The sequence below is a fragment of the Lasioglossum baleicum genome, chromosome 10 (genome assembly GCF_051020765.1).
Source record: "Lasioglossum baleicum chromosome 10, iyLasBale1, whole genome shotgun sequence".
Taxonomy (NCBI): Eukaryota; Metazoa; Arthropoda; class Insecta; order Hymenoptera; family Halictidae; genus Lasioglossum; species Lasioglossum baleicum.
This window is the reverse complement of record NC_134938.1, coordinates 4972464-4999075: the sequence shown is the minus strand read 5'-3', so window position 1 is coordinate 4999075 and position 26612 is coordinate 4972464. Positions and strand designations below refer to the sequence as shown.

Genomic DNA, 26612 nt, shown 5'->3' with positions numbered 1-26612 from the left:
CAAAAACCTTTGCTTCATCTGCAGCAAACCGATTGTTGCAACTTCTCAAAAAAGACGTATGGTCCAGAATTAACCCTTTGCACTCGATTATCCTCTCTGAGGCGCTACTAAAAATTGCTGTGCCATTATTCAAGATATTGTTTACATTAACATTTAGGTATTGTATGAGGTATTACAGTAAATCCTCAACGCTGTCCAGTGCCTACTATATCGGTGTGAACACCTCTACATTGTCCAAACTTCTTAATTTCCATTATTTTTTATGGGACCTTCACAAACTTATTTCTGGCATTTTTCTGATTAAAACAAGACCAAACACGATATAGTTTCAATTGTATTTAGTACCGGCGACGGCGACTGTCCGCGTCTCTTTCTTTCCCATACGCTGTCCCTCCTGGCGACCGAAACTTTCATCGTCGATTAAACCAGTAAATACAGTTGAAATTATATCGTGTTTGGTCTTATTTTAATCAGAGAAATGCCAGAAATAAGTGAGTGAAAGTCCTATAAAAATATGTAATGAAAAATAAAGCATTTTTAATTGGCATTACATTGTGAGAACACGCGGGCCTTTAAACTGTGCTCTCTATTGTAGTCTCGGCGCGGTCGGCGCGGTAGACGCGCAGTCACAAAAAAATAGTGTCCCTATACGACCGCTGTCCGTGCAAAACACTGTTGGACAACAAATGAAGATTTACTGTATACCAATTTCATATCCATAAAATTTCAAAAATCATACCGAATGGAAATATTCCAGATCGGAAGAAATGTTTAATTTTCCAGTTAAAATAGCTCCCAGTGCAAAGGTTTAAGCTTCAGTGGTGCACGTGTCCGGTACTGGCAGAGATGGGGTACGTTTTTCCCCTGATCTGGCGACACCGGCCTGTGGATAGTGCTTTATCATCCGGAGAGATTCGATCGATTCCGCGCGAGCTCGGCACGGCGGAAGTAACGGGTATATGCAAATCGTTCGCTCGCGAATAAGAAGAGAAACCAAGAGAACAGTCGAACGCTCGTATCCTGGATAAACGGGATTGGCAATTAAGGCGAAGACACGGTTGCGCAACGGCTTAATCAACGAGTTAAATTGTGACTGGGCTCGATCTTCTTTCCATCTACCCCCTTTCCTCTTTGTTTCCCCGGCTCTCGGAGAGACTCGTCGGAACAAATTGAAACGAATCAATTAATACCCGAAAGGAGAGAGAGGGGAGGAGAGGAGAGGAAGACAAATAGGGGTCTCGTATATAGGGGATCAAGAAGCAAGAGGGGCGGTAATATAAATTCGAATCGACCAGCAATTGCGTGAGATGGGTGCGGGAGCACCGTTGAACGAGGACGGCAATTTATCGGAGACGACTGTTTCTTGGGGAGAGAAGTTCGACAGCCATCTCTACCGCAAACCGATTACGGCAATTAATGCGTTCCCCGGGACGAACGGCGACGAGCAAGAAGAAAGTAGCGAGGCATACTAGGCGGGAGGACGATCATTAGAGTAATTGCTACCTCGTCGCGAAGCGGGTCAACAGTTTTTCTCCTTCTGGTTACCGTTTCGTTACGTGCGCCTCGCCGAGACTTTGCCCTTCTGCTCTCCGATGGAAACTCCGACGCGTTCAACCGGACAGAATTATGGCGATCGCAATACACCCAGCCTCTTCCATCGAGCAGTCTAATTTTCATTTATAAAAGAACCTGTTTTCTAGAATTTATTTGCTGTTGGACAACACAGCGCAGCGTAAATAATAAAATCAAGTTAATTCGTTCGGGCGGTAAAAATTGTTTGATTTAAACTGGCGTCGCCGCAGGATAAAACATTTTTAACGAGGGCCCTCGAGACTCCGAGGAAATATAGAGCGGACAGTCGTCGTTGATTACAACTTCTACAGCCGTTGTCCAGATCCGAACGAATCACGAAGGTCACAGAAGTTTCATTTCGAGGTAGCTCCGTTTAATGACCAGCGATCGTAAAATAAAACTGTTCGGTTTAGCACCGATCAGATCTTCAACTCGTCGGAATGATCAATTAACGTCGCTGAAGCAGGATTTTCCTCTTCGCGGATTTCGCGTTGCGTTGCAGCGAACGAAGTCAAAGGAAAAACTTAATTCGCGACCTGTTGTTTAGCAATTCTATTATTGTATCATTATAACTTCATTCAGTGACCATTCCTTTTGAACTGTATATCATTGGAAAGCTCTGAATTTTACGATTAATTTGATATAAAATACTTGTGCTTGAAAAATATATATAATTGACTTTGTTTGAGACAATGTGGAGGTCGCGAACTTAGTTGCAAACCTAATGATAACATGAAAACGCAAATGTTCGTAGAACTTCGTAGTAATTAGGCGCACGTAACTATCAAAAGTATAGCAGCAGAATCGCAATCTACGATCCCGAAAACTCTACAGTGTTTACGACTACGGCGCCGACGCGACGGGATTGTCGATAAGAAGCCGCGAATAAATTTTCGTTTACCTCGCGGAACGTTCGGCCGAAGTTCCACGGATATTTAAGTTCCACCGTTCTTATTGGACTTCCGTGTTCTCGAGAGCCGTTCGTTTTTGTCCGGCTACTTTTTTATTTAAGTTTACTCGGGCCGCGGCTCACCCGTACGCGCACGAAGACTCTGAATAGACCGGAAGCGTGCCGGGAAACTTAGGAACAAGGAGAAGTTGCCTAATGCGAAACGCTCCCTTTCCGGTCGCTTCTTTTTTTCTTCCTGGCCTATTTACTTATCTTCGTCTCGCTGCCCGCACATCTTCCCTCGCTTTTTTTTCCCGCAACCACTTCGACCGCGCGCTGCTTTCAGTCGCCACGGAAAAAACCCCGGCCAAGAGAGACTGGCATCACTCATTTTTTCCCCGATGCAAAAACTTTTCGTGCGAGTTCATCTGCTTAATTCGTTACGTTCCGCCCCGCGACCGATTTTCAGCTTACTTTTCACCGGAGTTTCCTCCTCCCCTCCTCCCGTTTCCTTTGCGGTGCTGCAGCCTTTTCAGGAAATCTCCGCAAACGCGCGCAGCCGCCTCCTCAATGGACGACGATTCTTTCAATTTTACTCGCTGGAGCCGATAAGTACTCCTCCGTTCGTTTAATCACTAGTCCTGGCAAATTCTCCGGTCTTAACTCCCTGTCTCGTCATTTAGCTACCAGACCTACACCGATTCTTTCGTTCATAATCAACCCTTTGTCCTACATTATCGTGTCAGACTCAGAGTTGGGCATTTATCAATTAAAATTTTAATCAAGATTGATTGATTGATGTGTACGATTAAACAAGGTTATTATTGAAAAATCGACGATTGATTCAATCGATTGATGAAGTTGATCGTCAATCGTTGATCGAAAAACGAAATCATCGGAAAATCGGAGACTGATTTAATCAATTGTTGAAGTTAATCGCCACACGGTCTATCCATAAATTGTAATAAGGAGGGAGAGTTTACATTTTTTTTTCAGTATGCGTACTGTTCTGATTCCGTGTTTCATTTCGAAATTTCAGCAGTTAATCATTAATCAATTATCCGATTGACGATTACAATTGAAAAGAATGTAACAGTAGGAGTTTAATTGTTAATTGCGATTAACGATTGAAGTAGTCATTTATTCGTCAATCGTTAATTAAATTTTTGCCCAACTTTGGTCTGACTCGCGTTAAAGATTCTGAACGGAGTCTAATAAATATGTGTGATATTAATTTCCTTTAAAGCGAAATAAAATTCTCCTTTGGTTTTGTTAATTTACAGCTATTGGAGTAAACAGGCATAGGGTAAAGTGCCCAAATATGGTATATAGTCGCTTATTATGGCACTACCTTATATTAGGTTGGGGAAAAAGAAATCCATTATTTTTACGTTATCTCAAGCGGAGAAATGATGGATTTCTTTTTCCCCAACCTAATATCTTGTAAAGGACTCGCACTCTAGTGAGAAAATCCTCAAATAATAGTTTACCATCTTTACTCAACAGTGTGCAGTGCAATCGCACCATTCTATAGATTGTAGTATCGATCCTCCGTCAGTTGTGTCTCCACGTGTTGAATATTTTCGTGATTAGATTTTCGATTGTATCTTTTTCGAGGAAGGTAACCTTGACCCCACAATCTTATAGGGAGGAAATGCATCTACAGTTGATAATTTTTTGCACGAAAAAGAGCAGTCGAAAATAATCAAAAAGTGACATCAACAAAAACTGGTTCATTGGGGATTCAAGGTGTACCATATTAAGAACCCCTGTCGCTGGAACCTGCAAATGACACACCACAAAAAAAATATTTTTCCCGAGCTGTATCAATATTTGAACAAATTTGACCACAGAATCTTATAGGGAGGAAATGCATCTACAGCTGGTAATTTTTTGGACGAAAGTACTCTAAAATAATCAGAAAATGACATCAATAAAAAGTGGTTCATATTTGGGCACTTTGCCCTAGTAAGTAGTAAGCTGATGCCCTACCGCTGAACCTACAGAGGTGTCTTGCACGTAGATGCTATGATCTGGGCTACTAGATACGTCAACAAATTTAAATCAGAATATCTAAAAAAGGAAGAGCCATTTTGAAGAAACCCGAAATGGTTCTAATCACTAAAACCGTAAAATAAATCGTAGGACAAGGGATTGAAACTTCCTTTTGCCCGGCACTATAAATACGTAGGATAGCGTTTGGAGATCGAATTAGTGTACAGGCTGGCCCGTTCCACGTTGAAAACTGATTTCCGGTCTATGTATCAGCCGGCAGATCGAGGAACTTTTTCGGTCCGTGTCGCGCGAAGAACGTTTCCCGTTGACGTGTATGTCGTTGGGTGTAAATTCGCGCGTTTCAGTGACGCAAAACGTCGTCGTCGTCACATAGGCGGAACCACTCCCGCGGATTTCGTTCGTCGGAAATTCCCGCGAGAACGCCGCGAGGAAATCGAATCTTTCCGGAATTTCCCGGCAGTCTGTTCTACCGTGCAGACACCAGTCGCTACGAGGCCCCGAGATACTTCAGCGCTGCGACGCGCTCGTTTTCTTGTAGATATTCCTCCATTTGCCTCTTCCGGTATTGAATCCACTTCGAGGAAACCTGTCTTCGGGATACTCCGCGAGGACGTGATAACTGCGCCGTGTTCCCAGAGTCGTTGAATCGCGAATACCGAGCACATTTCTAACTATTTCGAAAAAATGTATGTTCAATATCATTGAATGATGTAATTTCTATTATTTGTAACAACTTGTTGTAACAAAATTACCTGCTTACTTCAAATACGACGGAACTTTCCCAGCAACCTAATACTACGGATTAATGGCAGCTTGGTAATTAAGTGAATCTAGAGATTCTGAGGAGATTAAAACATTGATCAAGAGGATGAACAATATACTTGGAGTTTGCGGTTCCCATCGTTTAATGCGCAGAGTTTGCGCGGAAGTTTAATTGTAAGTTACAGGCGCTATTTCCGTTCTAGTACAATTTCGATATGGTAGGCGGGATGCAGCCGTAACCCTGTGGCCTGATTAATCATTAACGTTGTTCTCTTGAGAATTCACCGCGGTCTGGCACTGAGCAACTTTAGATAAGATTTCATTAGCAAACTACAATATTTATGCCCACTCGAATGTCTACGACGCTGTGTATATTATATTTCGAGTTTAATTGCCAGATCTACGTACTTGTTCATCTACGATAATTCATTTAATTCCCATTAATATTTATTAATTTTAAGAACGTGCTTATATATGTTTTGCTAAATGAGATACTGTGAGTCAAAAACCTGTTTGAAAAGAATGTTCTAAACCACCTGTGAAATATTCGTTATTTATAAGTAGACTGCGGGTCTTTATGTGCAGCTGTGGCTTCTGAAAATTTTCAAACAATGGCGGAATATAAAATTCAACAGTATTTAGTACTTCCTCTGTCCCATAATAATAGTAGCATTTTGATTATTTCAATTATAACAATTTTTCTAATTTCATCCGCGGATCGAAATCAATTGTTTTATTTTAGTTGAATACCAACCCATTGTAAAAGTAAGATAAAAAAAAACAAGTTATGCTGGAAGTAATGAAGAACGATGGCGCCAATAATTTTAATCTCGCGCATGGAAAGCAAAGCTTCGCAGCCAATCCAACCTACAAGTTTAAAATGCAATAACGAAATTATTGAAAAATCCAGAAACTATCTCTGAACACTAAAAATAAATTATATAAACATTATAATAACAGAAGCTATATGCTTTATATAATCTATATTTATAATAAAATATATTTTTAATTTGTTGTTTAATGTAATCTAGTTCTTTGACAATAAATGTTGCGTTCTATATTTATTTTCTTTTGCTACTATTATCATGGGACAAATTAAATTCATCAACTATTATTATGGGACAGAGGGAGTACAATTTTGATTTATTTGAGATCTGCAAAGGCTACTGCCACTGGAAATTAGATTGTATTTTCTTCCACTTTCTCAAAATTCGTCTACAAAAATTGAAAATTGCATAAACATCCGCAGCCTATTTATAAAGTTCTCAGCTTCGAAAAATATTTACGATAAAAGATCGATTTTCGGAGCCCCGGCCACATGAGACTGTCTTTTATGCAGCGATACAAGAAAATGTGTTAATCAGACCACAAAAGGCGGATCGCGAAGTTGTCTGGATCGATTCGTCCGCGAGGAGGAACGGCTAATTAATCAAAGGGGGGCAGAGTGCAAATTCGTGTTCGTAGATTTCGCGGAATCGAAAGACGAAAGAACGAGGAGGACGGCGCGGCGCGGCGACGCGCGACGACGGTGCAAGGGAAAGCCGGCTTCGCCGACACACGGGTGCACACTATTGCACACAAGTGAACCGGCCAAAAGGACTGTACAGTGCACGTGTGCGCTGCAGCAGCGGCTGCACTTCCCTGTACGTTGAACTATCGATCGTTTCGGGGCGGACGGCGCACGGGATTCCCCGAAATCCTGGCCGAAAGTCGAACTCGAAAAAGGCTCCTTCGAATCTATCTTGCGAATCGCCTAACACTTTGCGGTTTGTATAAACATTAAGGGCTTACGCCACCCTGAGATTTAAAAACAATCGATTTCTTAAAAATTTTCCTTTAATTTAGAGTTCAGGGAATAATTTAAGCCATGGTAAATGCAACAGCTCCCAAAAATAGCGAAGTTACAGTGCTTAGAAGTTAGAAACTATTATAGATTTTTACAACTGGTGTAACAAATATCTCGGAAACTAGACGTTCGATTTACTTCAAATTTGATACACATAATTCTAATAACATTATCTATCATGTAGCATAGGATTTTTTTGATACGACATCCCAATTGTTTATAACAATCGTTTAAAGTTTGACTTTTTTGTTGAAAATTGAATGTTCATTTTCACTTTCCTCGGATTTCTACAAAAGTGGTTTTTTTTTTTAAAATCCCTGCGCTACACGATAGGCAATTTATCAAGGAACAATAAAATCATTACTTTTTTTGTTTCTGATAATCGTGAACTGCGGAATCACTTACACCGTCTGCGCGCGTCCTGACGGTGGAGTATTGCAGGACAACCGATAACTCGGCCATTTTTAAATATTTTTTTGTAAAATTTACACACAATATGTTCTTTAATGTATGCCCTAACTATATATAACAATAAAATAATTGTCACATTCATAGTTCCGTAGAAAATAATTCGTAAACTTCGATGTCATTTCGGCCGCCTCAGGGTGGCGTAACCCCTTAAGCAAATGACTTTTACATGAAGAAAAAAACCGACAGAAATTGCCCGTACACCTGACACAATATGTGTTTGAATAATTAAATCTATTCAGCCATTTTCCATGGAAGAAAATTTCCGTCGTTGGAATTTCAGTAATTGTAGAAGAAGAATGTTTATTGTTCAAGCTGAAAGCTTCCTTTCCAGGTCGTAGTGATTATCCTCCGCAGGTTTTTTGGTTTTGGGAGTTATTGTCACTTTTGAATAGCGATCCACTTTGACGGGAAACCTCTGTTTTATCGGGAACGCTTCGTTGTAATTCGTTGGTTTTGCAGCGAGCTCCGTTTCGGATGCAGGTTTGCTAAAATTCTCGTATATTCGTTTACGGCTGATCGTGCTCGATTGTGCATAATCGAGACCGGTCATCGACGTGTCTGCCCAATTCGGCCGAGAGCCGGCGGTACTTCACTTTGTACGTCGAGCTGGCGAAAGCTTTTTCGTTTGGCGATTTTCGGCTCAATGGAACCTTGTGTGCACGGAAAAAGAAACTGCAAGGTCCGCGTCCCGCCCGTTTGTTCCATTCGAGAACGATCGTGCTAGCTGAGATTCGTTGTTCGCCGTTAACACTGTGCTGCAGTTGAATCGCCATTTTCTAGTTGAAACTACGTCTGAACGTGAACGGGTTAATTGCGAACCTAAATATTACAGTCTGCGGCTGCTCTTTACTTTACCGGACTCAAAATTTGTGCCTTTCTCCTACGAATTATGATGTATTCGGTATGTAATCCAGTAGATTTGTACCTGGCGCGGTTGCAGATCGAAGTTTCGAACCTTTACGATCAATGGTTCAGAAGTTATGCTTGTTTAAAGTTGAGCAATCTGCAGTATTTTTGACAGGTAAGGGCGCCGCCATATTGGTTTGTAGTAACGGTCCAACGCCGCTTACCGAGTTGGTTAGGGTTAGGTCGAGGGCAAGGTAAGTGGCTCGCGGTCGTCACTACAAACCAATATGGCAGCTCCCTTACCTGTCAAAAATGCTCAACTTTAAGCGACAATAACTCCTCAACTATTGATCCTAGAGGATCGAAACTTCGATCTGCATCCGTGCCGGGTACAAATCTACTGGATTACATACCAAATACATCATAATTCGTAGGAGTAAGGTACTAATTTTGAGTCCGGTAATGTAACGTTTACTCCAGTCTGCATTTTAACATAGATCTGGACCTTGAAAATAAGGTCAAGGTCAATTTTGAAACACCCTGTACGATAGAATACCTCCAAAAAGTATTATTTTAAATGTTTAGGACTCGAGACGTCGCCGAATATTTCACCGAATTCCAGCACGCACACATTGAGATTGCTTTCTGTGTTAGCCCGACAGTTTTCATTTTTCATTCGAGTAGAGAGCCGTTGCAGATCCGCCTTTTTACATATCCCGGGGGGTGAGGGTGACGGGGGTCGCGAGCTATCCGTTTTTCAATAAAACGATACAGGCGGCGCAGCGTTCAACGTTTCGACGGATACGCTCGGTAACTTCTTCTCGAAAGCGGAAAACAGACAATAATGACGTCGGATACCGGATTAGGCACGGGCGATCAAACGTCGCTGAAACGAGACGGAGCTCTGCAGTATTTTCGTTTTTTCTTTTTGAACGATCGACCGGTAAACACGAGCGATTCTTATTTCAAAGCAAACCCGGCGACCTCGGGTTTCTCACGAATTTTCATTAAATTTCTTTTCCCACTGGAATCGACGGCAATAAAACCGCTTCGCGTAACAACCCATCGAACGGAACCGCGGGGCGGATTCGTTGAAAATATCAGAAATTGACTTTCGCGACGTATAACCTCATTTGTAAATTGTTTTCTACCCCCACCCCCATTGCGTTTTATCGGATCGCTGTCGTGACGCTTGTTAAATCGGAAAATGATTTCGTAAGTTTCGTTACGGTCGCGCGCGTTTCGTCGCGATTGCTTTTCGGGCTTCAATAATTTTCCCGCGATCGATTTTTTGTCATCGGCCCGGAGAGCTCGCGGAAAAATACAACTGTTCAGCCGGCTCGCCGACCACGCGAACAAACCAGTTTCGCAAACGTGGAAATCGGCAATAGCTCTCTGCACGAATGCGACCTCCCCCCGACGCGAGTTCCGACGGCCATTTTACTTTTTGACCGATTGTTTTGCAAACTGATAATGGATTCCACTCGCCGTTATACATTTTTCCATATCCGTTGAACAATCCCCCCCCTTCCCCGCACAATGCACAACCACGTATTCCCATTCTTCTTTTGCACTCGCTAACAATTCAAAAGCATTCGCTGGTCAATCGAAAATCGTTTACACACGTTCGAACGGAGCAATCGATATTCTTCAAACGAACGCTCCCGTGATAATTTCATTTCGTCATTTTAGGCTATTCGAATAGTGCAATTCAATACTCGATTGTTTAAACAGCTTCCATTTGTTTGTTTCATTTTTGATATTCAAGCTTAATCAATAATTTTTATTTATTCTTAATGATGGGGGGGGGGGGAGTATTAAGGAAATTATTGATCACAATGACTGCGGATCTTTGTGTGTTTATGGGCTCTAAAAATTTTCAAGAACTGTTAGAATATAAAATCCTACAGAACTTAACCCCTTGCCCTACGATTTTATTTTACGGTTTCAGTGATTAGAACTTTTTTTGTAGACCGTAATTTTCTAAAAAAGGAGAATATTGATATAAATTGTACGCTATATGTTTTCCAATAGCTGTAACAAAATTAACAAAACTAAAATAAAATTGTATTTCGGTTTAAAGGAGATTATTAACATATATTATTTTCATCAGAATCTGTTCAGAATCTTCATCACGAAGTCAGACACGATATCGTAAGGCAAGGGTTAATACAATTTTTATTAATTTCAAAAGAACCCACTTTTTTAATATTTGCCCACAGAAATTATAAATTGCATAAACATCCGCAGTCTAGTGATCACAGTACAGCTTTAATCATTTTGCACTTTATGATGAAATATTCGATTCGTTCGAATATGACAGAATGAATTTCTGGTCAAGGATTAGTGTCACCAGTGCGTGACTGACGTGACTGTGAACCTGTTAAAGGAATAATTGAGTGCGGTTTAAATATAGTCAGAAAAGGGGTGGAAGAGGGCAGAAAAATTAGATCGCCAATACGACTGGCGAACGTTTCATCGATCGCTGAAACTTTGCACTGCAATTTACTTTCAGCGAAGGACAGTCGTTGCAACTTCAAACGTCCGTGCGTTCGAATGCAGAGTACACGAGCCGAAGAACTAATATTAAAGTCGATACCACAAAAATAATAAGGTACTCACAACAGTAAAGAATACAAGAAATTTGCGTCTGATCCAGTCGAAATTCGTGCGCAGAAAGATACGAGATCTTTCGAAACGTGAATTTGTGCCTTATTGAAAATTAAAGAATTGGTAGTCTTTTGTCGGTCGGAGAAATCAGACTTCCGGTTGCCGTGCGCGCTTGACAGGTGTCAGAAATCGTTTAACGAAATGGGAACTCAACCGTGTGCGTACAAAAAAAAATTGTTTGCAGAAGATGCATACACAGGCTTTCCCAGGAACTCATTATCTTAAAGTTATAGAATTTAACAAAATAAAAGACAGTTTGAACTAGCCTCACAAGGTGAAAAATTGAGTAGATGAAATTGAAAATTGTTAAAAAATTTAAAAGATTGAAGATGTCTCAATATATGAATTCTCTTTTAACACTAGATTTACGGAGCTCTAGAAATAAATATTTCACATTATTTTATAAACATAACAAGAATGTGTCTATCCAAATTTTTGGCCATTTTTGCGATTATATACAGGGTGTGCCACGTAACACTTTTCACGATTTTTCAATTAAGTGTTTGCGATAATCTGACAAAAAATATTTTAAGCAAAAGTCGATCAGTTTTCGATTGAGTATACATTGCAATAAAAAAGTTCGAAAATTTTCTTTTTAATTATTGCCAAGGCTACCTTCATTTTTTAAAATGGCACTTCAAGGTCATCCGAAGGTCGTTGAATTCGTCTTGATACGGGCTATAATACTATTAAGTGACTTGACAATTCTAAAAAAAACATCGATCTTTTTTTTATTGCAATCAAAGACTGATCCACTTTTGTTTCAAATATTTTTTTGTCAGATTATCGCAAGTACTTGAAAAATCGTGAAAAGTGTTACGTGGGACACCCTGTATACCCAAAGAAAAAATTATGGTAAATAATTCCTCGGGTAAGCATCTTTACAATCTTAATAATCGTAAATTAAGAATATTAGAACCCGTCATTCTGACGGGTCTTCTAACATAGTGTTAAAATCATTATGGGAAGAAGTAACATTCAATTTATAATAAATCCTCTATAGCCGCAAAAGCCTCGGGGAGATTTGTTTGCAACATTCGTTGACGGACACTACTTTCTTTGAGCTTCAAAGCCGAACGTAGAAAATGATAGCTATGTGAAGAGAGACCGCGCTCTTTCTTTCCCATACGCTGTCCTTCCTTGCGCCCGAAACTCTCATCGTCAATTAAACCACTAAACACAGTCGAAATTATATAGTGTTTGGTTTTATTTTGATCAGAAAAATGTCATAAATATATTCGCGAAAGTTTCATAAAAAAATAAGTAATAATAAAACGGATTAAATATTGGTGTTACATTGTGAGAACGCATGGGCCTTTGAACTGTGCGGGCGACTGCGACTCTCCGCGTCGGATTAGGGGATATTTCTTTTGCATTCATCGTGTACGACCTTTTAGCAACCATAGAGGATTTTCTGTAGTTTCTATTTCTTACAATCTAGTGGCGACATTATAATGAATCAGGGAAAAAAGAAAAGAGCAAGGGAGGTTTGCCAGAGTTGACAACTGTGAAACGCGAACGGCAACGGGGAGTGGTTCGTGGACCCGACCGTGGTCCTGTGTGTAAGAAGCGTGTGTACGTGTGTAAATCACAGTTTACACGGATGAGAGAGAGCCGGGGCCGTCTCGGCCTCGTTGGTGTAGAAAGTCTTAACTGGCTAAGGTATCAGTATTGTGTCACCTGTGATGGCGATCTTGCAGGACCACTTGCTGGTACCCTCAAGGACGATCTGTTCGGCCTGCTCGAGGCTGTCTATGTGCGTGTCCGGGTCGACTGAAAACGTCGTGCTGAAAAGAAGACAATGTCCTTGTCATCGAGACGTCCTTCGACAACCTCTCGTACCGATCGACGGCACGGATGATTCCTGTTCGAACCATAACACACACATCTTCCTGTGTCGACGACGTTGGCCGGAAACCCGCCGGTACCTTGCAGAGGCCACCGAAGGACGTGGTAGGACAGTCTCAAAGCGCAGGGGGTCGTCGGAAAGAGACATTCAAAACGCGGTTCAGCAGCGGCGACGAGTCAGGCCAGACTAGCGATAATAATGACGATAGCGATGATAATGACGATGATGGGAGGATGCTCCCGGAAGGAACTCCTCCCCTAAAAACCCGGCTGAATGACGTTTTGCACGGCAAACGTGAAAGCAAAAGCATTTCTCCACACACACACACACACACACTGTCGATCCTCGGTGGAGGTCACACGCTGAAGGCAGTCACTCTCTGGCTAACGATCGCGTGCTGTCGTCGCGCGGACATCACGGTAGCGCAAGCGGAGGATGAGTCTCAAGTTTGGTGAACGGATGCGTGAATCGAGGGGCTGGGTGGAGAAGAAGCTTCGGATCGCTCGAAATGGCGGGGAGGAATGAAAGCGACAGCGGACCGGGGAATAATAACGGTTCTGGAGCGGGGATTGCGACAGACAAATGGGGAAAGGGAGGGGTGACGAATGAGAAAGACCCCGAATGGGACGGGATGAATTCGCAGAAACGTGTCCACGGTAAACAACAATAATAGCGGGGACCTTACGAATCTTTCCGGATAGCGACCAGGATTTCTCTTGGTCGATAAACATTTTCGGGACACGGCTTACCGATAGGACTCGCGGGGACGCTTCGGAAATCGGTGGGATCCGCGTCACGGTTCGATCTCTATTTACGCAACTTGGCAGAGTCGCCGGATTAACCTTCTCTCTGTGTACGGGGTGCAAATGCACCCCGGGCTGACACAAAACGTAATAGACTGCGGATCTTTGTGCATTTATGACTAGTGAAAATTTTCTAAAAATGCTGGAATATTAAATTCGACAGAGTTTACTGCGATTTTTATTTGTTTCAGATCTGCAAAGGCTACTACCACTGACAACAACGTTTTATTTGTGATTCCTCTTTCTTAAAATTCGTCTACAAAAATTGCAAATTGCATAAAAATCCGCAGTCTAATAATAAATAGACTGCGGATGTTTATGCAAATGCATATTTTTATCGAAAATAGATAAAAAACTGGGACCCAAACAGAAATTTGTTTTGTCATTAGAGGATTTTAAAAATATAATTTTTATTTTGCATATTGCGCATATGTTTTGCTTAAGTGCATATTTCTTGCATAAATTTCGTATAAATATTATTCAGAGCCATTTCCAAATGTTACCTGAGGCCATGAAGAAATTGGAAACAATAGGATTACCTCTAACGGAATCTATAGATTTGGTAACTACGCAGTTATAGAAAATTTAAAAATTATACCCGGTAATTATGGAGAAAAGGTTACATATAAAATGGAATCTGTATTAAAACGAAATGTACACTTTAATGTATTATTAAAAATAAGCAAGATTTTGAAGGGTGAACACGTTGAAGGACCACAAGAGGTTCTGGCACATCATTGGGGTAAATTTAAATATGCCCCTACAACATCATGCGATGTAGAACGTTCTTTTTCAGCGTATAAATTAATTTTAATAGACAAGAGGCATCAATTTACAATCGACACTATAGAAAAACTATTGTTGTATATTGTAATTTAAATTATAATAAATAAAACAATAATTATGCATTCCCTATACATATATTTAGCATATACCTTGCATACATCTTGCATATATTTTGCATATTTCGACATATTATAAATGCATAAAGATCCGCAGTCTAATAATAAATATTGTATACTTATCTTTTAAGAAGCAATAAAAAAAAACACTTATCTTCACAATTTTTGCACAACACAACACACCATTTGCACGAAAATGAATGGGGTTCCATTACGCCCCTCTCTACACGGTTAACATTAGAATAATACTACACAGAGAGAAGGTTAAGAATGGTCTCCCAACTGCCCTTCCCCTTCTACAACGCTGTTCCCCCACGCTTCCGTACCGGAAGAGAGAGGGTAATGTTTTTCACCTGAAAGTTTGGCGACTCTGCTACCTACACAGAATGGACAGGGGTTGCAGGGGGAGGGGGGGGGCAGAGAGACCGTGGCAATCCATGTGTATAGTCGCGACACGAATTCCCTTTGAATGCGATATCGTGCGACGGAGTTCATTCGACAGGGTTAATCTGCGCGTTCCGCTGCTTTGCATACTCCACGGACCTCCAGAAAGCATTTGGCGAGGTTTCGATCGATCGCGACGCAACGAACAACAGCTGCGTAATCCTGACGCCACCTGTTAATCCTCGAGACGATAGAATTAGCGTCGCTTTGTTCAGACCCGCCACGGCTCGTTATCCCGAAATAAGAAAACTTGTTGCATCGCGCGTCGTGGCTGATCGCCAACTTCGAGGCTCGGGGAAAGTTTGTTGGAAGGCAACTACAGCAGTTTTTTTCGTACGGTGTCTGCTGACGTCGCTCGATCGATCCAGAAGCAGCAGGAACGAATGAAGACGTCCGTTTTCTCCGCAAGCCTCGAACCATCGTCGACGTCGAAATTCTGGGTTACGGATAAAGGAGGGAAACCTTGTTGGCGAACTATATCGACCCGCCATTTTGATCCCTCGGAGCGTAATGGGACGACAAGGAAGCAAGGGGTCATCCCACACAACGGGCAAAATGAACGAACGTAATTCGTTTCTTGTGTTACCCGCTCCTACCGGCGGACGGGTTAACGAGATGGAAGAGAGACATAGTTCAAGGAACATCGGTTAATTCGGGCGTGCGCGGTCCGTTCCAGAAACTGCAATTTCCACCCGGTCTCCAGAGAACTCTACCTGCTGAAAACCTCGGAAGAAGAGTTGCTGTGTCACTGCGACTCCACGCGCGTGCACCGAAGAAACTTTATGTACGGTTGGCAGCGAGGAATTAAAGTGAACGTGTTTATTGCGCCGAAGAAAACCGAATGCAGCATCTTCACTCGGGTAGAAAAGTTTCATTTTGACAATGACAAAGCGCTACGGTTGTAGCCGGGCTTTGGGGTGAAAATCGCCCCCTCGGTCGATTTCAATCGGGCACGAACCATTCGAGAACCCTTTCCGACAAGTTTCAGCTCGATACCTCATTTTGAAGGGTAGCTACAGGGGACATTCGAAAAATCAGTTCTTGCCCCCTTCAGAAAAATTCTGACACATTTCAGGTATCGAGCCACACGTTCCAGAATTTTTTTCCGATTTTTCGGATGGAAATTCTCGTTTCATAAAAATGTAGAACACGGAAGAAATCGGACAAGTTCATTCAGCAATAAGATATCGTCATCGGCACTATTCGCAACTATTTATTGCTCTAGAAAACTAGAAATCGTTCATCTAATTTAAAGGTTCCTCGTTAAGGAACCTTCTGAGAGATGTTCAGGATGCGGATGAAACGTTTCTCTGATCTCTAGCAGTCTACACAGATAGATGATCGATTGATGAAGCTAATCGATTGATGAAGCTAATCGATTGATGAAGCTAATCGATTGATTCCTAGCAGGGACCGTAACTGTTATAACCAAAAAGAAAAAAAGTCATGGAATAACAAGTATTTTTTCTCTTGTTGGTAAATGTAATCGTTGAGAGAAATTCATTACGATCACTTATAACAGTTATCAATGAGAGAAATTCATTTCGATCGCTCATAACATTTTTATCGTAGAAAATTTTAGAATAACTGTTATTTTTGGTCCCTGATTCCTAGCGACGAAGATGAGACAACTCGACTGACAGTACTGCTAGGACATTCTAGCACAGATACACACGTAACAATAGAATTACACTTACCGGAGATTCACAGAAGCCGAACGGTGACTAACGACTGAAACAATCCCAGTCACTGGGCTAAACGGCTAAACGACCTCGTAATTACAACGATCGAGGCGAATCTGTAGCCCTAGTATTTTTAACAGCAAACGTGGGAGACTGATGACAAATGTGCCTACTTTCGTTCGATTTGAAATCACACAGCTACAACGATCGTGGTTGGAAGTTTCTACGGTACGGTTCCCTCTAAATCGTTTCGAACAATGAAATATTACTGGAGATAACAACGGTGTACACCGCTATGGGGAATAACGCGTCATTAATTCCAACTATTCTGCGCGAGTGTGTTTCGAATGTTTTCACGTGCGCAGACTCGAATTCGGAATTTTCCGCCGTTGGTAGCTGGGGCATGTCTCCCTAGAATTTTCGACAAATTCAAAATTCTGCATACGAACCTGCTGTGCCTTCGATTCCTAATTCTATCGACCATAAGTCTTCCTGAACACTTACAGAAATTAGAGTGGCCCAAATAATGATAGGTCATGTATCATTTTTATCTTTTATTACTGTGTAGTAAGTGATTCATCACAGTGTAATTAGTAGAACACATAACGTATTTAGATAATATCATTTTTATCAATGTGTCTATTAATCAACATTACAAAAATTTGGAATTTTTGTGCGAAATAAATATAGGTTCACTTACATCATTTTCTAGTTAAAGATAAAAAAAACATTACAAACGTAATTACAAATTAATTAATTAACCAGAAAACTCAGTATTCAGTTGGTTTATAAACACATTAATAAAAAAATTCTATTATTCAAATACATTATGTGTTCTACTAATTACATTGTGACATGAACGAATGTTACATGAAACACACCGTTATATCGTAAAAATGATATGAACCTATCATTATTTCGACCACAGTGTATGTTTTCAATCCTTCCTAGGTCGTACAAGGTCAGAAATGAAAGAAACATACATATATAGATTATTTCGCGAGAAACGACCTCCAGTTTCGTTTAATTTCAAAAATGCCTTGACAAAAGAACAATGTCCAGTGACTTATAGACGACAGCCTACGTTCTACCGAAGGGGATGGGTCTGGTGATCCATGAAGATGCGTTGCGAAGACAAAATCGTGGTGGGCAGGAGGAGGGGATCGAACGGAACGTCGGGAATTGTCCAATATATTGATATTGTTGCATCCGCAGGCGAGCGTAAATTATGTAGGCGACACTTGGGCAAAATGGCGCGGTGATCGACGAAAACGTTGAAGTAATTGGAAGGGACGTATATGTGGAAATGGGATGCGCTTCGGGGGAATGACCTGTGAGAAATATGCACCCGTTCGTCACATACGATATTTTCATTCACGATGTGTGTCTGTTTGTGTACGTGAGTGAATGTATATCTGTTGCGCAGTGTTCTCTCGTCGCAAACTCGATATCGGGCTGCGGCGAACCGCTTCGAGGTCAAAGTGATTCTTGAGAACGCGCCCGGCGTATATCATCCCCTCCCTTCGATCTCCGGAGAATACAAGCCAACATTTTGCTAGAATTCGTGTGACATTTTTAAGGAACAACTAAACGTTTAGTCTTTCCAATGGAATTGTACCGGATGTCCTTAAAATGCGCTTTCTTGACACAGGCGATTTCCGAGGTCATTCTATGGACGACACAGAGGGGGTTGGAGAATACAAGCGAACATTTTGCTAGAATTCGTGTGACATTTTTAAGGAACAACTAAACGTTTAGTCTTTCCAATGGAATTGTACCGGGTGTCCCCAAAATGTGCTTTCTTGACTGAGGCGATTTCCGAGGTCATTCTACGGACGACAAAAAAGGGGTTGGAGAATACAAGCGAACATTTTGCTAGAATTCGTGTGACATTTTTAAGAGACAACTAAATGTTTAGTCTTTCCAATGGAATTGTACCGAGTGTCCCCAAAATGCGCTTTCTTGACAGAGGCGATCTCCGAGGTCATTCTATGGACGACAAAAAAGGGGTTGGAGAATACAAGCGAACATTTTGCTAGAATTCGTGTGACATTTTTAAGAGACAACTAAACGTTTAGTCTTTTTAATGGAATTGTACTGGGTATCCCCAAAATGTGCTTTCATTCTACGGTCGACAGAGAGGGGACGTGTGACATTTTTAAAATATAACTGAACGTGTAGTCAGAGGTGGGCAAAAATTTTGTTCAAATAAAAATTTCGGACAAAGTGGGTTTTTTCCGAGTGGGTTTTAAACCTACTTTATTCGAAATTTTTATTTAAATGAAATGTTTGCCCAACTCTGCGTATAGTCTATCCAATGGAATTATACCAAGTGTCCCCAAAGTGTGCTTTATGGTCGACAGAGAGAGAGAGAGGGGGGGAGAGTGGAGGGCGGGGGATGGAGAAACAAGAGTGTGGAGAATTCTGTCCGCGAACCGTGAAACCGTCCAGAATAACCACTAGCTGCGCAGCTCTATGCACACATATGCGATGAACGGGTGCATTCCGACAACGGGCACAGCCAAATCCGCTAGACAATATAGAATATATAGATGTGACAGTCAGTACAACAGCAGCAGCAGCCGGCAGAGCGTCATACGTCGATGATGAATAAATAATAACGATAATCACTAGACTGCGGATCCTTATGCATTTATGAAGAAATTGGTTAGAAAAGGATCAGAAAAACTGCAGAATACTGCAATGGTTCTTTTGAATATAACAAAATCGTTAAGGGATGAAATCAATTTTTATTTTATTCCTGCTTCCCAAAATCAATACAGAATATTTGTATTTTGCATAAAGATTCGCAGTCTGAAAATCACAATCAATGAGCAAGAAAACCAATGATAAGACAGATATAGACAAAGTAGAAACACATGAATGCGAATATGTGAAAGAGGGTGTGTGAGGAGAGGTGGTGGTAGGGTATCGGTGTGTGAATAACATAAATGGATGTTGGGCGAGTGGTTCGACAAAACGGAAATAAAGATTCGACGATAATAAATAAGACATTGAGGCACATAGGTGGTACACATATATGTATGTATCATATCGAGATGTATATGTAGATATATATGTATATATATAATATAAGAATCGAGCGCTGCACGTTTCATCGTTTCGTTGCACGGAGGGGTGCAAAACCGGTCATGGCCGGCGGTCACAACGAGCTGGCCACAAACCTGTAATGGCGATCTTCGCGGACCACTTGCTGGTACCGTCCAGAACCGACTGCTTCACCGACATCATGTGACCCGTATGTGGCACGTTGTCGACCCCGAAGACTGACCTAAACTCCGACGAGACTTTCTTTCACATGAGCTCCGCCAACGGCCTAGATCTCGTCCTACCTGTTCCTCTCATTCTCATTTCCGCGGACCGTCTAATTTCTCTCGTTCAAATCGTTTCCTTTTTCTCATGAAGCTACTTCGCGAGGCCGAAGATCCGCGACTGGTACGTTGTTAAAGAAAGAAAAGCATTCTTAACGCTAGGTTTACGGGATCCGTCGAAATGACGGATTCTAATATTCTTAATTTGCGATTATTAAGGTTGTAAAGTGTGACAGGGGACATTCGAAAAATCAGTTCTTGTCCCCTTCAGAAAAATTCTGACGCATTTCAGGTATCGAGCCACACGTTCCAGAATTTTTTCCGATTTTTCGGATGGAAATTCTCGTTTCATAAAAATGTAGAACACGAAAGAAATCGGAAAAGTTCATTCAGCAATAAGACAATTCTGATATTCTTAATTTGCGATTATTCAGATTGTAAATACGCTTTATTTCTTTGGGTATATATTATCGGAAAAATAGCTAAAAATTTGGATAGGCAGATTCTTGCTATGTTCACGAAACAATGTGGGATAGTTATTTCCAGAGCTCCGTAAACTTAGTGTTAAAAAGCTGCTCGCCCTTTAAGATGGAAGAGAGAAGGGGAGGGGGTCGGAAATTTATCCGACGCGAGAATTTACGCGCGGTAACTGTTGCCTCTGATAAATAACTGTTTATCGGAAAGCCGATATCTCGACTTGGTTGGGCATAAATCGAGGCGGACGTTCAGCAGCGCGTGGCAGACCGCTCGAGTTCATCCGGGGATATTTTCAATGCGTCGGCGAACACATGGCTTTGTAATTAACGCGCGCGCGCGGTCATCGATCAGCCCGCTAACGAGGACGTTGATTGCTCGATGGCAACGTACCAAAAAACGTGTCGTCGTATCTTCGACCTCCCGAGCCCGTCTCGTCTCGGCGCGAGATTTTACGGGCTCAACCCTCAGAGAAGACGAGACCCGGCCTTGCGAAAGCTACGAGGTTTCTGGTTCGTTTCACACGCTTCTCTCGTATCTTTACCCCTGGCTCTCGCAATCGCCATTGCTCTTCGACCGCTCCCCGCTTCTCTTTCTTTTCTCGTCTTTCAAAGAGATCGTTACCCGATCGTATTGTCCTGCCTACGAACACACACTGTGGCGCGCACGCCTCCATCGACACTGCTTTGCACGCTAAACGATCATTTCCGGCGTCCACTAACGATATTTCTTTGACACGAAAGTAACGAAAGCATCGACGTCTCTCTGCGAAGCTTTTTTCCCGGCGCGACGCCATGCCGGGTCCGCGCAGAACCGTATGCAAAATAATGCAGGATTTTATCAACCCTTTGCGCTCGTAGCTATCTGGATAGCAGAAACTGGGAATTTCATTGAGTCCGGAAATTGTTTAAAAAGAATTTATAATCATTCTTTCATATATGAGCGTGTTAACACATTGATTGCTTGGTTGAAGGTCGCCTTCATTTCTAAAAGAGAAATTACGGATTGCCGATCAGAATCGCAATTATTTTTCCACTGTCTTCCGCGTTTCCTTCTAATTCCATTATGTTACTATAAGTCCGGTAATTGAGTAATTTGCAAAGTTTGACAGTTTTCAATCTCTCTCTCTTTCGCGGAACTCGAACGGACGTTTGGTTCTTCAGCGCAAGTTAAAACGGAGGCTGGAGGCGCGTCTGCAACTCGGCGGATAAGTAAACGAAACTTTTTATTTCTTCCCTCCCGGTAATTTGTTCTAACGCTCGCGGCAGCTGTTCCATTAATTAATACCAGGCGGAAAAGTATCGAGTGGTCCGATAGCGAGACAAGCGGTACAAGCTAAATTATTGATCGATATTTAATCGATCGGCTCACGGCCCAGCCCGTTATCAACTCGAACAATTGCGGGGGAAATTCCTCAACGGGGTGGCAATATTAATTAACCCTGATCCCTGCTAACCTATACACCGGTCACTCACCGACTTTCGTCCGGACTGTAGATCCAGCTCGATCGATCTACTTCGATCTTTTCGACTCTCGAGACTGAAACACCACGGCCGACCGATATGAAATGGTGCTCGACTATTAAAACGAGAAAAGCTCGACTAAAGACACGAATAAGGAGAAAATTCCAGGTGTCCAAAAATAACAATTATTCTAAAATTTTCTAGGATAAAAATCATTAATAAAAAGTTGATTATTATTGAAATTTAAAGAAATTTAAATATAAAGAAAAATTCTAAGAACAAAATTATTAAAAAATATCAATTTTTATACTCTTTGGTTACAAATAACAGTGTTAAAAAAATTGGAACCTCCTCGATAACTGTTATCAATGAAGAAATACTGTTTCGATCGGTCATAACAGTAATCGATGAGAGAAGTTCATTTCGATCGTACATAACAGTTATCGATGATCGAATTTCTTTTCACTTGTTCATAATAATTATTCATGCGAGAATTCATTTTAGTTGCTTATTTAATTATTGAGTTACTATTACTTTATTATTGAGTCATTGGGGTACTCTTTTTCGGATGGAGCAAGCCTATGAAATTCATTGTGAAGGTTTCGTACAACAAAGACGAATCAACAGACCATAAGAACAACACAAAATCTGTTTGTTTGTCACATTAAATTTTGATTGTAGAAATTAATTTTACGAATAAAACATTTATGAAATAATTGATTGTCTACCATTTGAAAGTTGTACTATTTAATAATAACTGTTACAAATTTCCTTCATCGATAACTGTCATGAGCGATCGAAATGAACTTCTCTCATTGATAACTGTCATAAGTGATCGAAATGAATTTACCTGAACGATAACATTTACCAACAAGAGAAAATATTTTCGATTACTTATAATTAGACTGCGGATCTTTATGCGAAATAAAAAATGTTTGCACTGATTGCAAGACACAGAAGTGAAATAAAAATTTCCTTCTTCTTTTGATCATCTGATTAAGCTGAAACCGACACGCTGATGTCTTTAAATCTTTTTAATATGTCCACTGCTTAAATGTATAAAATCCGCAGTCTAATTATAGTGAAATACTTGTTATTCTATGACTCTTTTTCTTTTTGATTATAACAGTTATGGTCCCTGGAAAATTCTACTGTTTTTCACAAGCGATATATAATGGTGTCCGTAAGTTTTTTTTATCCGCATTATTTCTTTAGAAAAGGGGGTGGCCTCCAATTTATGAAATGAGATTCTTGTGCTAAAACGAATTCATTCGTATACGACAGAATGATCTCCAAGGTCGCACAAGGTCAGAAATGGAGGACACATTTTGGATATTTCATTCCTGAGCTTCTGTAACCGTAAAGATCATTCTATTCTATACAAAAAATATATTTATTGCCGACATTGTTACAAAAACAATAATTCGACCAATTTTTCGTTCATACTGGTACGTTATTCGACGAAGCGACTTCTATTTCGGTTCCACGCTCGATAAAGGCCCGGCTGAAACATCTAGCATTGATCAGACTCATTATCAGTTATTAAGTAATCAAGGCTGGTGCATAGGTCGGAATTGCAATTTCCGTGGGTGGCAGCCGGGAAAATCGCCGGTGTTCCAAAAGCACGTAGAGCATACCGTTCCCATCGTTCATCGCTTTCCTTAGGTATAAACTGACTGGCTAATAATAATGCAACTGATCAAGCTGATAATTCCACCGCACATGGCATAATCGATACGACGCCACCCCTAATCGTATCTTCTCACGGTGCGAAATTAATCAGCGATGCAGCTACCCTCCAACAGCTATTACTGGCGATCCATCCCTCATTAGCCGGGATTCCCTAATTATACGACACTAGTCTGAATTTAGTTAATGATGCGGTTCTACAATTCATATACCAGCCCGCGTTCCCCTAAAATCATGCGCTCAAAGAATTGTTTGAATTACCAATTCTGCTTACAGTTCACTAAACTGTCCAAAATACGGCGTATGGACATTTAAAACATTTTAAAAATTGCAAGATGCGCTATCCTTTTGTCCCCGAGTGTATGTGTTTCTCCGTTTTCACTGTGGAAAATGTTCCGCGCGGTGCGATTCGGGGTCCCGCCGAGTAAGTGCATCGCATATTTTTATCGCGTCCGTTTTAAAATGTACGAGGGTCGTTTGAAACTGGAAAGTAGGAGGCTCTTCTTTTTTTCACTATGCGGTACCTTATATTTTCGCCTCGGTAAAATGATAACTCGGATTTCTCTCCGAGATGCAAGAGCGTTATGCTTTGTTTTTATTAAAAAAAAAAAAAAAGAAGAAACGCATACACAACTCCTTTGTCTCTCGTTCTTACCTAGCGTTTCGAAAACAATTTACAATTTCTGTCTTGCCTCCGGTTCTCTCCGACGAATTTCCTCGTTGTTCCACCGCGATTTGTACGTCGACCTGATTTTTCCGGACTATCTGAAACGCTGCCATTGTTTCGGTAAATAATGCAAGCCGGATTGCGAACGCGAGTCGCGCGGATACATAAGATCTGTCTCTCGAAATCAATTCACATGCAAATATTGAGGAGGATTTACGAAAGCGTTCGGGAACGATCCGGATAATGAATAGACGATTCCGTCGGACATTGGTCCGTCGAACAATGTCATATTTTTCACAACAAAAAAAAAAATAAACAACGGAGAGATTTTACGCGGAAAATACCGGCGTCGATTTCGACATAGGTATCGGTCGTAAAATACTGTAGGAAAATACGATAGAGATTGACAGGCATGAAGATACGTCATTGACCATGAATATTTTCGAACGAAATAAATTTGTTGCGTGTGCACCGGGGCCGCGGATATCACCCACCGTACGCAGCATACTGAATCGGTTAGGCATCAATCACAATTCTTGTTTACGCGTTGTGTGCCGTCAGAAATCGTTCGTGAATTCACGTGTCACCTTCAGTGTGATCCATCTCTTCACCCGGGAGAGAAAAGTTTACATAATAAAATGATATTTTCAGTTTCGAGACCTGCAGGTTCTTTGGGACTTTTATTATATCGATTGCATAAAGATCTATTTATAATTTTAACATAGGTTCTATACTTTACATAGACCTGTATGAGCCGTTTATTTTGAAAGTGGCCCGAGTCGATTTTCGAGAAAAATCAAGCTAGCAATTTTAATATTTACATTTCTACGTTATCTTTTCATTCCGCGAAGCAAATTGTGACTAATATATTTAAAATTACAAAAATTTTGTGAAAAGGAAATTAGCTGGTTAGTAGAATGATACTAATTTTTATTTTGAAAGTGACCCAAGTCCATTTGTCAGATGTTTGATGTTAAGGTAGTAGCTTTTACCGAATGACAGAGATTTTGGCGTAGTAGAAATGTAATTAAAGAAAAATAATTTACTGTTTGTCCCGCAAGATTATTATAACGTTATCAAGAAGCGCCGGGAAGGTAATAAGTTTATTTTAAATGAAATGAAACAAGAGGATTTCATGTCAACAAGATTTTTGGAGCATGCAATTTTTAAAAGGGTGAAGAATTCTAACGGAGAAACAATAAATTGGTTCAAAATATGCTGTATAAAATTTTCTATAAGATATCAATGGATGAGAATGCAGAGTTTAAAATACTGAATTTATTGCCACGTCGGGGTAGATCGAGAAAATTCGAAAATATTGTGTCGACACCACTTTATAAAAATATTAGACAAATTACAACAGCGAAATACAAGGATATGATGGACTGATTACGATATATACCACCGGAGCACCATGCTTCTTCAAATCCCTCACACATACACAAAATGTAAATGAGGAGTAAATTGTTATGTAATTTATATAGTTAGAAGATTTCCTGAATTGCATAAATGGCGTAATGAAATATCAAATAAATGGAATGTTGTTTTTTCAATTTGAAGCATGTTAAATAATATCGAATGGACTTGGGCTGTTTCAAATTTTATGACAAATGTAGTTGTTAATTTTGAAAGTGGCTCAAGTCCATTCTTGGTAAGAAGTCACATATTATTCACTTAATAATTGCTATTGCTTTAATAGGAATTGTAAATTAAACTCTCTTAGATACACTTAAGGAGTGTGATACATTGGCATCCTATGCGTATATTTTTAATTTCATTGAAAAGCGCGCACTCTTAAATATGTCAATTTAAACTCAAATTATGCTTATAGGCCACTCTTTCAAAATAAACTGCTTATATGTCTATCGGACCTAAAACCGTCGCAGGCGCACAACTTTTGTGACGCTTTGGTAATATAAATATGCAGAAACTGCTTATTAGACGAAACCTACACCTAGCTTCAGCCCAACTGAAGCTTTCAGGGCAACTGAAATACATGCACGACGACGCCATAGATCTGTATTCGCGTAACAAGTTTTCCACGGCGAGGACGTAACTCTGCGATGGGGAGAACGCAATTTCCCAGATTATACGTAAATTTGATAGTAGTTGCACTTGTCTAGAAATCTTCAGGATTCCAGGGAACCCTCTTCAGCGTGTATGAAAACGAATTCGACGATAGACTGCGGATCTTGATGCACTTATGAAGAAATTGGTTAGGTGCAATACAAAACA

At 40.7% G+C, this 26612-nt stretch overlaps 1 protein-coding gene across 25 annotated transcripts in view; it reads right to left on the bottom strand.

The window, feature by feature from the left end:
• The window catches only part of Unc-13 (unc-13), a 697844-nt gene that overhangs the window by 29797 nt on the left and 641435 nt on the right, over positions 1–26612 (bottom strand). For 22 of the 25 annotated variants that reach the window (XM_076431953.1, XM_076431956.1, XM_076431946.1 and 19 more), the window contains one exon: positions 19938–20044. In XM_076431953.1, coding sequence (XP_076288068.1) covers positions 19938–20044 — 107 coding nt within the window. Of the gene's footprint in view, positions 1–12752; positions 12860–19937; positions 20045–26612 lie in introns of all 25 variants that reach the window. The other 3 variants (XM_076431950.1, XM_076431929.1, XM_076431935.1) reach the window with 1 other exon arrangement.